This window comes from Cyprinodon tularosa, unplaced genomic scaffold (assembly GCF_016077235.1).
Source record: "Cyprinodon tularosa strain WSP-4 unplaced genomic scaffold, ASM1607723v1 ctg230, whole genome shotgun sequence".
In the NCBI taxonomy this organism is placed as follows: Eukaryota; Metazoa; Chordata; class Actinopteri; order Cyprinodontiformes; family Cyprinodontidae; genus Cyprinodon; species Cyprinodon tularosa.
The window spans coordinates 1,028,068-1,042,559 of record NW_024038862.1 but is presented as its reverse complement, the minus strand read 5'-3'; the positions used below and the strand labels follow the sequence as shown (position 1 = coordinate 1,042,559).

General features: G+C 38.4%; 1 protein-coding gene and 1 long non-coding RNA gene across 2 annotated transcripts; one reads left to right on the top strand and one right to left on the bottom strand.

Moving 5' to 3' along the window:
• Nucleotides 1-5,357: 5,357 nt before the first annotated feature.
• Nucleotides 5,358-12,877, bottom strand: LOC119784641 (gap junction beta-4 protein-like). Its single transcript, XM_038286807.1, has 3 exons — nucleotides 12,721-12,877; nucleotides 7,590-8,069; nucleotides 5,358-7,417 (listed from the first exon to the last, which is right to left on the bottom strand). Exons 2-3 carry the CDS (start codon nucleotides 7,977-7,979, stop codon nucleotides 6,992-6,994), a joined length of 816 nt encoding a protein of 271 aa, XP_038142735.1. The 5' UTR covers nucleotides 7,980-8,069; nucleotides 12,721-12,877; the 3' UTR covers nucleotides 5,358-6,991.
• A 25-nt stretch (nucleotides 12,878-12,902) lies between these two features.
• Nucleotides 12,903-14,271, top strand: LOC119784642. The gene is made up of 3 exons (XR_005280956.1): nucleotides 12,903-13,015; nucleotides 13,411-14,034; nucleotides 14,141-14,271. It is a non-coding gene; the product is annotated as an uncharacterized LOC119784642 (long non-coding RNA).
• The last annotated feature ends 221 nt before the right edge of the window (nucleotides 14,272-14,492 follow it).

The following is a 14,492-nucleotide window of genomic DNA, read 5'->3' as shown; positions in this document are numbered from 1 at the left end:
GTCGACAAATAAATTCTTTAGATGGATATTTAATAATCGTAATATTGAAGGGTGTTTCTTTCACTTTAGAAATTATTTTGAAAGTCACACATGGATATTATTCTAATAATTTAATCTTTATCAAATTCACTTGGGATGTCCTTATGAATTGTTCAACTGCAAAATAAATAGTCTAAAATACTGCAATAAAGAATTGGTATATTTTTGTGTAAAAGTTGGACACATGAATCGATACCTCATACCAAGTGAAATATTTTAAACTGGTGGGTTGGGTCATGTTTTTGCAGAAACCACTCCATTATTATATTCATTAAACCAATCCTTGAAAAATGGGAACTTGTTACAGTGTAATGTGAATATATATTATCCACATTATTGTATAGTGCAGTGGGTTTATACCATTTTCCAGTCAAGTGACATTTCTATAGGGAGGTTTTTGCATAGAAGCCAGTAATCAGGGGCTAATGTAAACCACCTTGCTGGCTTAAAAGAAAGGTAGGGACACAATGCCGAGATACACTATGATGTTTGATGCAGGATTTAAAACTGTTTTATTTTTAATTTAGGAAATTTACGTCTATAACTTTGCACCATCCTCAGTCAGATTTTACCTCATAACTTTTTATTGTTTTGTTATGTGGCCCGTTCCTCCAAACAAAATTTAACGGCTTCCGTAGCGTCGGGATCGCGCATGTGCGCGCTTTCAGGAAATCCTATACACTACTGTTTATGCTCTAAAAACATTCTAAATGACTTCGTTTCGAGTAAATTCTGGATGCTACCCACTCAGGAAACTTGGAATACATTGGACGACCAGTATGGAGGAATATTGAAACGTTTTTTGTGGACTTTTATGGACCTTTCTGCCTCGGGCGCTGGGCACCTCCATTATTTGAATGTCAGCAGACAGCAAGAAGCCTTCCAGATCTCCAGATGCATTTGAGATATCAAAAAAGTACTCCAGAGTGTTGTTCAGCATGGGGGTGAGTAGAAATTGAAGGCTAATCATGTTTTGGGTGTACTATTCCTTTAAGCTTAAAGTAGTTGTGGAAATTGTTAAGGCTCTGTTCGAAAACCCAGGACGTGTCCTCCAAGGACGCGGTCTACCTAGACTGGATCCTTCGAAGTCCTTGAAAATAAGGAGACCGGAAGAGTTTAGGCTGTGAATTCGACCAGGTCTACCCTTCGGCGGGTTTTACCGCCGTATGCTCTGTTGCTTAGCAACCATGAACGTTGACACACAAAGCAGGAAAAGAATGAATACAGAAGTTTTCAAAACTGTTTATTTATTTCTTTTTTATTGTGAAGTGAACAAAGACTACACTCACAAGAATCCAGAGTGGAATAAAGGTTCCAACCACCGGGAGCAGGAACAAATAAAATCAAATGTAAGGATAGAAACCTTAGTCAGTTAAATAACATGCTGCTGTCATTCTGCACATCTCTGATGTTGCTGCTATTTTCAAATATCCATTACTGTAAAAATGTCCATAGCTGCATATTGGTTATTTATTCTCCAGTTTTATATTGTTAAAATACTTTACAGTATTGTATTGTTTATATTTTAACTCTTCCCTATTATGTTATTCTTATACATTTTTCTAAGGTCCCATTTGTGTGACCATTTTCAATAATCTTTCTGCTGCTGTAAATTTGCACATTGTGGGACAATAAAGGGATTTTCTATTCTATTCTATAAAAGGGGTAGAAATATATAAGTAAATCTAAACAATGTATTTATAAAAAATCTATCTGCAAAATCTCTAATATTCAACAACAAAAAATACTTAGTTAAGCATATTGTGCAAAACAGCAATAAAAAGATAAAAATCCTATCAGATTTACAGTCCCCCACCCTGCAAATATATTAGAATCTGTCCTTAAATTATAGCCAAACCCATTTACACAGTAACAGATTAAAAGCTTTAGATAAATCAAACTTTACTTCCACATATCTGACTCAATAACCATTAAAACAATTAAATGACTTGTATTATATTAAACTGAACTTCCAATTTTCACCACTGTTCGGCGCCAAGTAATCTTTCCTCTGATCACAGCTTGCTTGGTCTCGCAATGAATCCTGGGATATCCAAGAATACCGAGGATACATCAGACCAGTCCTTCAAATCGGGCAAAAAGAAGGACGCATTTTAAGGCCGCATAACGAGGACTCTTGGAATCCGACCAGACACCGGTGCCGCGCTATGACGTAATCGGCCTTCGAATCCGGTCTTCTAAGGATGCGTCCTAGGTTTTCGAACAGAGCATATGTTTCTGGCCTGTCAACTAGTATTTGTTTTCATTCTCCCCCCCCTTCTGCTTTGTGCATTTGGCCCTCCTGTGCTGCCACTGCTCAGCCTGATTGCCACTGATTCCTCTCACCTGTTTGCCAGCCTTCTTAAGCAGGCCTCTGTCTAGTTGACAGTGCCAGATTGCCTGAAAGGCTTGGCTAGAAAGTATCCAGCATTTTTTTGTCTGTCTACCTGATCCTGACTGGTTTCTGCCTCCTGATTTTTTGAGCCTGCCTAGCCCTTGTTGGATCTGTTTTTTTTGTGCTGCCTGGATCCCTGACCTGTTTCTGTGCCCTGACCTTGTCCCTGGATTCTGTTTTGGATTCTCTGAAAATCTGATCACCTGCCTCTGACCCTGGACCTCCTTTGACCAAGATTGTCTGCCAAGCCTCAGTGAAAATTCACAGTCAAGCAACCAAAGTTTTCTGGAACCAAGACACCCCACTTGGATATTAAGGAAGGTTATTGGCTTAGCAGTCTGAACCTTTAATCATCAATCTCAGCCTCTTACCTGTTCTCTCCCCTCCAGAGGCTCTGGCTCCCCTGATCCTGAATAACCTGCATTATTCCCTCAAATCTTTTAAAAGTTATTTCCTGTTGTGTTCTTGTATTTTCTGGGTCCTCAGTCTGAATCCTAACAGGAAATGTTGCTATTCTTTGAATGCCATTGGGATCTGATTCTCATTTTTTTTAAGACTGGCATTGTGTTATCCACCAGTTTACTGATAGCAGTCTCTGAACCCACTGCATTCAAAGGTTAATATCCTTACCATTTTTAAAATGGATATAACATAGTTGTTACTATAAATAAAGTCAAAGTGGGACAACCTCCTGGATTCCAACAATAAAATTAGGAGTAGAACTGTTAGAATAACAAAACTAATATTTCTTTATAGACCCCCAATTTTTCTTTAAATTGAATGTGTTATCCAGAACTCCTTAAAAGTAATAAGCTTTAATCATGCATTAGCTCAATATTTTGTAACTTCCATCACAGGATGTGTATATCTACACTCTGTGTGTGTATATATATATATATATATTATAGAATGTTGGGTTCCAGTTTGTGGGGTTAACCAGATGGTGCCATCTGGTTACTCTGTCTTGGAGGGCTTTCCTACACGTCTCAATTACCCACAACTGCAATGAATCATTCATCACCTTAGGAGTATATGAGCAGCTGACTGTCATCACCTCTTTGCCAGAGTGTTTGCCTGTTTTTGGGTACTCTAGACCCTCAGAACTTTGCTGAGTAATTCTCTGAACCTTTCAAGTTCATTCATGCTCTTGGCTTTTGTTTCTTTTAAATCTTTGGCAGGAAGCCTTCAGGTCCTCTGGGGTTTTTCGAGTCCTTCCAGCCTTGGAGGAAAACCTCTCGAGATGCCAAGAGTCCCACAACTCCTCTCTTCTGAACTCAGACCTCATCATAGTCTCCTGTTGACAGTCCGCTCCGCTGCTCCTTGAGCTTCCATAAAGTAACCTGTCTGCCTTCAACCAGCCAAGGCCCCTACAACTGGAACAACATACCACCCTCCAATTCTGGCTGCAAGTTCAAGTAATAACAGAGCATTCAGTCATCTACTTTTTCCCACCAACCATGATCTCCCCTTTACTCTCTCTCCTTCTGTGCAGTTGCATCTGGATACCTGGCCGCAGGTCCCACCAAGCTGTGTTAACCAGATTCCTGTTTTTTGTTTAACTGAAAATAAACATTCTAACTTTTCCAATCTCAGTGTTTCTGCATGTAGGGAAAAAAACATATTAGACCCATCATGCCAAAGATGGACTTTTCACAGAAATATCGGATGGACCTGAGTGAAGAGAAATGGCAAAAATACGAGTTAATAGTTTATTTTTGTGTTCTAAGTGTTATGGGTCTCTGTTTTCTGTAATTCTTGTTGCTTAACTGGGTTTATACATTTGAATGTTAACCCCCTGTCTCAATGTGTGTGCAAATGTACAAATCTCAAAGACTTCAAGAGAAGGATGGTTGAGCACTTCTGATATTCCCTGGGAAGTGATGGTAAAAATGAGTTTGGACCGCATCTGTTCCCCAATTAGAAATTTACTCTCATACTAATCTTTATAATCTATCTGTAAAACATTAGTCAGTGTATGTTGAGAAATATTTACAGCCTGCTTTAGAAAACTTACTTCTATAAAGTTGAGAAAATTGTGTTTCTATAATGGAGCTCAGGCGGAAGTTCAACTGAAGAAACGAATTGCTCTCCTACATCCACCTGCAACACAGCCAATCGGCTTTGAACCACACCTCCACGAAAGCCAATCAGCATCCAAAGTTCAAATTAAAAGGCCTTTGATCCGCACTGTCTGCTCCTGTGCGCAGGCGGTGGATGTGCTCTGACTTCATTCAGATGACTATGTTTCAGCCCACCTCCTCCAACATCGTAGCCAAAGCTTCATCAGAGTGATGGACACTCCACTCCTCTCCACTGTCGCTTCATGCTTGCTCATCATGGACAGGTTCTCTCAACCTGTTATCCAACTGGAATTCCATCTTCCAGGTCCCTGTGTAAGGCTCTAGTATCAGCTCACAAAGTCCTCTGGATCACCCCATAAAGCTCAGCATACCGTCTCGCTAACCAGCAGTCTACAGACTGACCAACTTCATCTATCTCCACTCCACCACCAGTTTCAGGCCTGGGGGGAAATGGCCCTATTCTTTGCTCCTGTTCATGCATATCTATGAAAATTAAGTGCTATTTTTCCGGCCAAGGTCTGAGTGCCAAAGACAAGTAATTGTATCCATAAATTTCTTCTAATTCTCTTTTCTCTAAGTTTTTCAGATTGAACTATAGATAAGCAAAAACTTTAGGAAATTTTTTCTCCTTTTCAGACCCAGCTGACTGTCTTGTCTGTCTAATACTTTGAGTCACTCACATGTCAAAATGCCGAGGAATTTTCCAGGATTTTCTTCATTCAAATGGAATATATGCTTTTCACTCGGTTTAAAAATAAACTTTTGGAACAATTTTACTATGTAGGCATTTATTGGTTTCAATGATAAATACAAAGTATAAAGGCAACATTTTCAACACCTAATCCCATTTTCAATATGTATTTATTGATTCTTTTATGAAAGTAGTATTAAAAGCAGTTTATGAAGTTACATTTGTTCAGTAGAAAAGTTTCATAAAACTGACAAGACAGTTTTGAAAACATTCCAGCTGTAAGCCATTCACCCCACTGTTCCATTCAACAATGTGCTCTGTTAATTTATCTGTTAATCAATAGTGGTTGTTGCTTTTCTCCATGTCAGTAGCATAATTTACTTTGTCTGTGGGTCTTGATTATTTACGCCTCTTACTAGACTTTTAGCTAGGAATATTTCATAGGGTGTATACCTTGGTGTATCACTTCTTTAGTGTTTGTGTGGTTTAGGGAGGTCCGGGGGTATCCTACCCCAGGAAATTATGAAATTTAGACTCTCTGAAATGCTATTTCCTGCATTTTGAGGTGGAATGCAGCAAACTTTTTGTCTTCGTCACAACACTATTTTCGTCATGATTTTGAGAAATGTGAACTTGACTAGAGGTGGAAATTTCATAAGGAAGACATTAGGTCATTTTCAGGTACAATGTTAGGTTTCCTAGGTTAATTCCAATAATCCGAACGTTTAATGCTACCTTCACAGTACAATTTGAGCATCAAAAAAGCACCTGCTGCTTCATTTTTGATGCTTGTACACATTAAGGTTAGACAAGACTAAAGGGGATCTTTGATGCTCATGAAGTGCGTCCAGTAAAGTTTGTACAGATACATCTGATGTTTCTGCTGCTCCTTTGTTCGATGGCAGAGTGGCTTTGCTATATTTGCTGTGATCAGCTGGTAAAAATTAGTTTTAATATATTTTTATGCAAGAAAGTCTACCTCAAAACATCGTCTGCGTAATCAGTTCATCAAGATTACGATCCTGCCTTAAAATATTATTACTCTGTCTGAGGCTCTCTGATCCTCACATATCAACGGTGCGCTGTCACTGGGAATCCCCAGCAGCAGCTACCTCAGGCTATGCCGCCCTACTGTTCGTGGCAGCTGCAAGTAGATGTTATATTTTTCAGGTATATAGTACAAACTGCAACACCAAATAATAAAAAGCAAACATATTTTGATGGCAGGTTTCCACTTTGTAAGTTAATTTAGGCGTTAATAGTTTCAGGGGAGTGATCATAGCCCTCTGCATCAGAAGCGCTGTCCATCTCCCCGCCAGCTCCCAGATAAGCTTCTCTCTTCGGTTGATGTGACATGTCGAACAGAAAAAAATATATTTTTCCAACTCCAGCATCTACTGCTTGTGAAATTTTGAACATTTGAGCAAAGTTTTCAGGGGAAAATTAGGGCGTATCAAAGCTGAACATCTCAAAAAGAGGGCTTACAATTTGTCGTTTTTTAAAATAAAGACATAGTGGCTCCAGAAATAAAGACACTCAAACATAATAGTCTTTTCAAACATGCAAGTCAAAAGTTTTTTTTTTCACCGTAGACTTCATTGTTTGAATTAGTCCATGTTGAGCTTGTATCGAATATCAGTTTATGTGATAAACTGATAGAGGTGATTTACAAATCCACTTTCAAAGATTGCTTTAAGCAATGGTGTTCCTCTCTATGGAGTTTGTTATAATGGCTTTAAAAGTTTATTTCTTGCTTTTCAGCAGGATTGGATGAATCGGAAATTTTTATACCTTGGAAGACTTTTCTTCCACTGTACTATTGGTGATGTTATGATTTGAAGCTGTAGGATCCACTCTTTCTTTAGTTCTGGACTTGTATTGCGACCTTGGTCGTGAGAGTGGTTTCATCTCGTGAGTCTCTGCAAATAACTTCATTTCTGCCTCCTTCCTCTTCTTCATAAACTTTTTGATACGTTTGAAGATGAGGTAGATCATCTCACAGATACACATTAAGATACAGACAGCAGACGAGACCACCATGAAGAGGGTGAAGATCTTTTTCTCTGTGGGTCGGGATATGTAGCAATCCACTATATTAGGACAGGGGAACACGGAGCACTTGGTCAAGCGTGGCATGTCATAACCCTCGTAGATGTAGTACAGGACGTAGAGGAAGCCAGCATCAAAGCCAGCCTTGAAGATAAGGCTCAGCTGCAAAATGGAATGGATTTATGTCAAAACTGGCAAAGAAAAATCTAAATATAACTGTTCATATGAGTGCATGAAAGGTTTTACATATTTTCCCATTACTTTTAACCACAACTTTAGCTAATTTCAATGCAAAATAAAGAATAACTAATTGTTGAATATCCATTATTCTTACCAGGTATGTCCACCAAAGCCCTCCACGTTTCTTTCCAGGGTGGGCGTACATGTGCTTCCCCTCGTGTAGTTTAGTGTACTTCAAATCCTTCATCTCCCTGTATTTGACATGACCTGTGACCATGAGCGATGGGCATGTGACAAAAATGAGCTGCAGGGCCCAGAGACGGATGTGTGAAATGGGGAAAAAGTGGTCGTAACAAACATTGGTACAGCCTGGCTGTTTAGTGTTGCAGACAAAGTCTTTGTTTTCATCCCCCCACACTCGCTGAGCTGCCACCACAAACACCATGACCCGGAAGATGAACACCATAGAGAGCCAGACCCGGCCAAAGGCAGTGGAGTATTGGTTAACTCCATAAAGGAGTGCCTGCAGAGCACCCCAGTTCATGATTTCCTACTTATAAGTTGGTGAATGAACAGAACGAGAAGTTGAAGATTGTCAGTAGATGTGTTTGACAAATGTCTCGATGATTTTCACCTAAAAAAAAAGGGGAAAGGAAAGTTAATCAAAGAGTAAAGGTAGAGAAAGCTAAGGTTACAAATAAAGACATTTGAATTTTTCCAGAGAGGTTTGAAAAAGACTTTACAAATAATGATGATGATCTGTTAGACCAAGTGAAAGCATCTCAGTAGATTTAATATCTTAACATGGCATGTTTAATCCAAAATATAGTGGTTGATTTGTGTTTATCAGGACCATCTCAGTTGTTTACATTGGATCCTGGTAATTATCTGGACTTGACATTTTTTCACAAACCTAATTGGATCTGCACCTGTCAGGAACCCAAACACACTCCCAAATGTTCAGTTATTCATACACACAGATTGGTGAACTACTTAGGACAAAGTGCTTTGCCTAAGGAGGGGTAAACTTGTGCAAGAGGAGTACTGGGGAATCCATACAATAATTTCTGATTGAAACATCAATGCCCTTTTTCCATTCAGCTGCTCCCTGTAGTTACATTTTTCCCCCAGATTTAGTCATTTGATGTTTCGAGTAGCTGTGTCACAAAAGCAAGAAAAAATATTAATTTAATTTATCCAGAATAACAGTGTTTCATATGCTCAGCTGGAAGGTCAGGAGCACTGTAGAAACAGAATGATAGATTTATGGTGTTAAAATTTCTACTGAAATGAAAATCATTGAGTTTCTCTTTAATTTTGCACCACTCATCCTCCAATCGACTTCAACCTGTTTCCCTCCCTCAAAAAACAATGGCCACAATATAATGCTGGCACAAAAGTTTACTACTGTTACTCTAGTGTGTACTGGGGAATGTATTATTTGCCTCTCACCCGATCAACACTGGAGATAGGCCGAAGCCCCACAACACTGCAATGATAAGCGGTTACATTCAATTCAATTTAGTTTATTCATATAGCACCAATTTACAACACATGTCATCCCAAGAGACTTTACAAAGACAAATCAACCAGATCATACAGTCAGATTAGTTCAAAGTTTTCTATCTAAGGAAAATCGGTTGATTACATCAACTCTCATTTTGAGAGAGAAGATGAATAGATGCAGACAATGTCAACCTTTTGCCCCTTATGATTCTAAAACTAACACTTCAGATTTTGTCTCTCCTTACCACACCACCTTCTCCCTAATACAAGATGCCTCCATTAAATGGGAATTCAAGAGATTTTCTTTCAATAACGGCTTTCTTCTCACGTCTATCAATTAACACCAATTTTGTAAATTGTTCAACTAATAGCTGTCATGTTAACAGATTGAGCTGTGGATTTCTCCATTGTTACTATATCCCCCCTGGCTGCTTCTGTACACAGTTCCATCAATTTTGATAACCTTAAATTTGATAAAAGACTTCAGCAATAGTATCAATGTTTTACTTTATTGTATCTCTTATAATATATCCGTTGGTTTTGCCATTCTTTTTTACATCTCTTTGCAGGTGATGAAGCAGACAGGAGATGTTTAATCATTGTCTCCCTTTTATCTCCTCTTTCCTTCATCTTTTCCCCTTTTTACTGTTTTTCCTTTCCTGTTCTTAGATTGCAGTGTCCATATTATCTGTAATACTCCCTGCATAATCATAATAAAGCCATTTATATTTATACTTCAAGCGGAACACTATGGCGATAGCCGTACTGCTCCACTTGTGAAAGCAAAATCTGTTGGGCTCTTTATTGGCATCAAGACAATTATTCGTATTGCCTCATTACTTAATTTTCAAAAATAGAAAAAAAAAAAACAATCCCAAAATAGTGATTGTATTGTATTGTTAGGTTTGATTGCATATGTATTGAACCATTTCTATTGATAACCCTAAAGTAAAAGGTTTAACTTGTGAAAAAAAGAAGATCACAGTGTTTGAAGCATCTTTACATACTGTAGGCACTAAGTTGACTTTAAATTAACAAAAAAGCCACTGCTTATTCCCTGACGTGACGTTAATAGTACCATACAAAAAAAAAAGGCCCTGCTTCATGAGCTTCATGTTGATGAGCTGGGTGGAATCCAAACAGCAAGGCAATAGAGTCAGAAATGTATTCCAAGTTTCAAGCATATTTTACATTCAGTCTTTAAGGAGTTTTTTTTTTAAACTGACTCATTAGACTTAAGTGGGTGACTCATGATCAGAGCCTCCCACTGCAGAAAGGACAAACGAATCCTATTCAATTTATTAGCTTTAGATGTTTGAACAGTGTTAGAAAAATGTTGCCTAACAGGAAGCAGCAATCGTCAGTGTGATCCCATGCATCCATCGGAGTCTGACGACTTCGAAGGACAAGGCGCTTTTATTTGTGCATTCATACATGGGAGTGTGATCTGAATTAGAAACAATTTCTTAACAATAAAAAAGCCCCTCAATAATTCAGTTTTTATTTTGGATTGACTGGCGACAGACTTTAAAGATCTATATTTTATTTCATTCCAAAGTAGAAACTTGGTTTTGTTATACAAGTTTAGCTATAAGAAAAGGTTTTTTGCTTTAAAATCGCCAGACTTTCCAATACAAGAAAAAAAAAAATTGCCCCTCTTTTACATTTACATCTCATTCTGATAAACGCTGGCAGTCTGACAGGGGAGGAAAAAAAAGTTGGATAACAGCTTCACTGCGCACTGTTCCATTTCAGCTCTGTCTCGTCTAATCCCTCGTATTTGAGTTCTAAAAAATGCTTTCTGTCAACGTTTCAGCATCACTTTAGACATATTGAGCTGTCAAATCAGATTCCATTTACTTTCTCATCCAGCATTTCTGACTATTAAATTACACGGCATAAAAAGACTGAACTCTACAAATGCCACCAGGATCAAAACACAGACTATTTAAAGGCAGACACGTATAGTCACCGCTGTTGCTACCCACACTTTACCTTCCTCATAAATGGATGATCCAGACAGGAACATTAATCTCAGTCTGAGCCTTGGACCTGCTCCACTGGGACTTAGAGGCTGTGCAATTTATCCCTCTGAGTGATACTTTTTGGGACGCATCAGGCATGTCATTTTGTGATAGACGGAGTTCATGCCTTACATGCACTTGTTCCTGATGATGCCGAAGCATTGTATAACTAACTTTTTTGGAGGCCAACTTTCAATCTCAGGATTCAGTGTAGTTTTAACCTGCTGATACTTTATGAGTAGTTGCTGTGTTGTAAGAAAGAATATAATTTTTTTTTTTTTATTCAAAACCAAAATATTAAGTTGAGTTGATATTTTAAATTACATTTAGCATCTTAGGTTAATTAATTAATAAGTTAGTGTGGCAGGCATTAATAAACAAGCTTTCTATCTCTTTATCCATAAGGCATTAAAATTCTTACATTAACTGAAATATTTCCAGAAGGCTTCAGGGTTTGGGGATCAGAGAATTATGTCTGACAAATTCTTTCCCATCAGAGGCCTCAAAATATTTCCAAAGACACTGGAAAATGTCTGGTTGTTTTCTTTACTTTTTTCTGGTCTAACAGGTTCCTGTTCTTTTGCTAGAGTTGTCTTGAATATTTGACACAAAGTGACAAAGTAAGCTCTAGTTCTTATAGCCTTTATGTTATCTTCTTGAAAGTATTGGTCTCTCTCCGCCTTGGTAAACTGTAGATATATATTTTAGCGACTTACATCTGTCTTCATTCTTTAAAACCTCACTGAAACAAAAAAAAAATATATATTTTTTTGTCTTTTCTGCTTACTAAAGGAACTTCAACTCCAAAGAGTGTTGTCAAAGTAGCCTCGCAGTGATTGGCTATGGTACCTTTAGTGTTAAAAAGTACTTTCAAGTCTCAGACTTATTCAGGTGATAACAATAACCAGTTTCCACCAGACATTATATTGGTCCATACCTTATGTATTGCTATGCCTCTCAAAAACAGTGAAAAAATATCTCATGCTTTATCTTCTTTGAGAAAGACTGCATTGCTGGACGGCAATTTGTTTTCCTATTTGTTTCCAAATGCAGCGTCGCCTTTCCAGCCTATTGCAGCTGACCTCATCATCTCTTTGCTACAGGTTTGTCCTTCTTCTTTGTTGTCACAGAGCACAAACATCACTCCTTCCCATCACTTCGCCATGAATTTGAAACCTGCCTGCTAAACAACAGCAGTTAATATATAACCATGGTGCATCTCTTACAGGAAAAATCCACCGTTAACATTGAATGTAGCATATCAGGTATTCTACGTCATAAGTAAGCACTTCAGCAGGAGTGATGATGGCGCTTAAACTTACTCTCTGGGTAAGGTGTGTTGAATATCCTTCTCTAAACCAAGGAATCAAAACTGGAATGCCATTTTCTATTGAATAGTGTTCAAATTCTCTTTTGTAACTTTCCATTTTAATGTTGAACAAAGATTTTTTTTTTTTATTTGTCATCGATTCCTAAATAAAGCACAAACAATTCAGTGTCAATTTCCTTAAAGCATATTTCTTTCTCCTTTCAAGTTTTAGAGACTACTTTTACGTCTTGGCTTAAAGTAGATGAACCATTTAAAAATAGGTACAGCTTAATTATCTGTGCCTTTTTATGGCCTTTTCTCGTCACTTCTTTGTGTCTTTTGTGTTCAGTCAAACTATGGCAAAGTTCAGCAACCAATTTAAACTCCATCTAATTTCTTAAGAGTCAGATTTCTATGTAAAAGGTAAAAAATATAGAGAGCCTTACCTTGAATAAGGAGTGTGAGATTTTAAAACACAGATATCCAGCCCGGTTGATCAGGAAGAGTTGTGTGTCAACTCTCCTCCCGTAGAAGGGAAATAACTCTTTAATCACCTGGATGTTTTTCACATGCAGACCTGTTAGATCAGTTTAAGATGGGTGGAGCATTTTAGTCAGGAAGGTGTAACCCACTGGTAAATCCACTGTGTAGAGTCTATAGATGAAAAAAACCAGGCAAGTAGTTTGAGGAAGGAAGAGCCAGACAGATCGTGTCACAGAAAAGGAAGCGGGAAAAAAAGAGGTATGCTTTCATGGAAAACATACCTTGATTTGTTTTTCACATTTTAACACAAAACAAATGCAAACCTGAATGCATTTTATTGAATTTTATCTGACAAACCACTAAACAAATGTGAATTTGTACAGTTTATTCTTAGTAAGTATTGACAAACTTGTTACGTTTCCATTTGGTTGAAGCAAAGTGATAAAAAAGCCAGAAAGTTGAGTTTTTTTTAATTATGCCGTTTCCACCAAGCTTTTCTGAAGCAATACTTCAAAAAAACAAAAAAAATGGAAACACACCTAGACTCCATACTACCCCATACATAGCGAGATTTACTGCGAGAAGCAGCTAAAAATGTTTACTCTTTAGTGGGTGCCAAAGTTCACAGGTGACATTTTGCATGTATTTAACAGGAAACCATCATCCACATAGCAAGAGATGGCAGCAAAATCAGCCTAGGGGGTTCTTTTCTTGAGCAGGCACAAGGAGCCAGTTCAGACTTTATGAGAATATGGAGCTATATTTACAAAACTCTGGGAAGTAACCTTTGCAGAGGCTGTAAAGGATTCAAGAATAATTTGCAACTGTTCCAACAATTCAAAGATGTTCTCTGAACTTGCTTGATGCCACATTGGTTATCCTTGTTTTTAGCACCTTTACTTTGCAACAAGAAGGTTCTTGATTTGAATCATGGAGCCTAGGCGGAAGATCAACTGAAGAAACTCAATTGCTTTTCATACTTCCACCTGCGTCACAGCCAATCAACTTTAAACCACACCTCCACGAAAGCCAATCGGCATCCAAAGTTAGTCTTAAAATGCCTCCAATACGCACCTGTCTGCTAATGTGCTCAGGCAGCGGATCCGCTGTGTGATTTCATTCAGATGACACCGTTTCAACCCACCTCCAGCCCCTCCTCCACCATCGTAGCTAAAGCTTCATCAGAGTGTCATTCCTCTAGGACTCTTACTGCGTTCCTGGTCTCATCTTAACCAGTCCGGCAGAAGACGGCCATGATGAGCCTGGTTCTGCCAAAGGTTTGTTCCCAACAGGGAGTTTTTCCTCTCCACTGTCGCTTCATGCTTGCTCATCATGGACAGGTTCTCCAACCAGTTTTATCCAAACTGGCCTTCCATCTTCCAGGTCCCTGATTAAGGCTTTAGAATCAGCTCACGCAATCTGCTGGATCTCCCCATAGAGCTCAGCATACCATCTCGCTAACCAGCAGTCTACAGACTGACCAACTTCATCTATCTCCACTCCACCACCAGTTTCCGGCCTGGGGGGAACCAGCCCTATTCTTTGCTCCTGTTCATGCATATCTATCAAAATTAAGTGCTATGTTTCCTGCTTAGGTAATTGTATCAATAAATTTCTCCTAATTGTCTTTTCGCTTTGTGTGTGTTTTTCAGATTGCAATTACCTCGGATCTGCTGCTGTTAGTTTGCATGTGTGCCCAATCTGTGCATGGGTTCTTCTATTATTTGGCTGTTTC

Excerpts from the sequence above, each read along its gene's own strand:
- LOC119784641 (XM_038286807.1), bottom strand. The coding sequence starts at position 7,979 with ATGAACTGGGGTGCTCTGCAGGCACTCCTTTATGGAGTTAACCAATAC. Across the intron at positions 7,418-7,589 it reads GGCTTTGGTGGACATACCTG|CTGAGCCTTATCTTCAAGGC; the intron begins GTAAGAATAATG and ends TCCATTTTGCAG.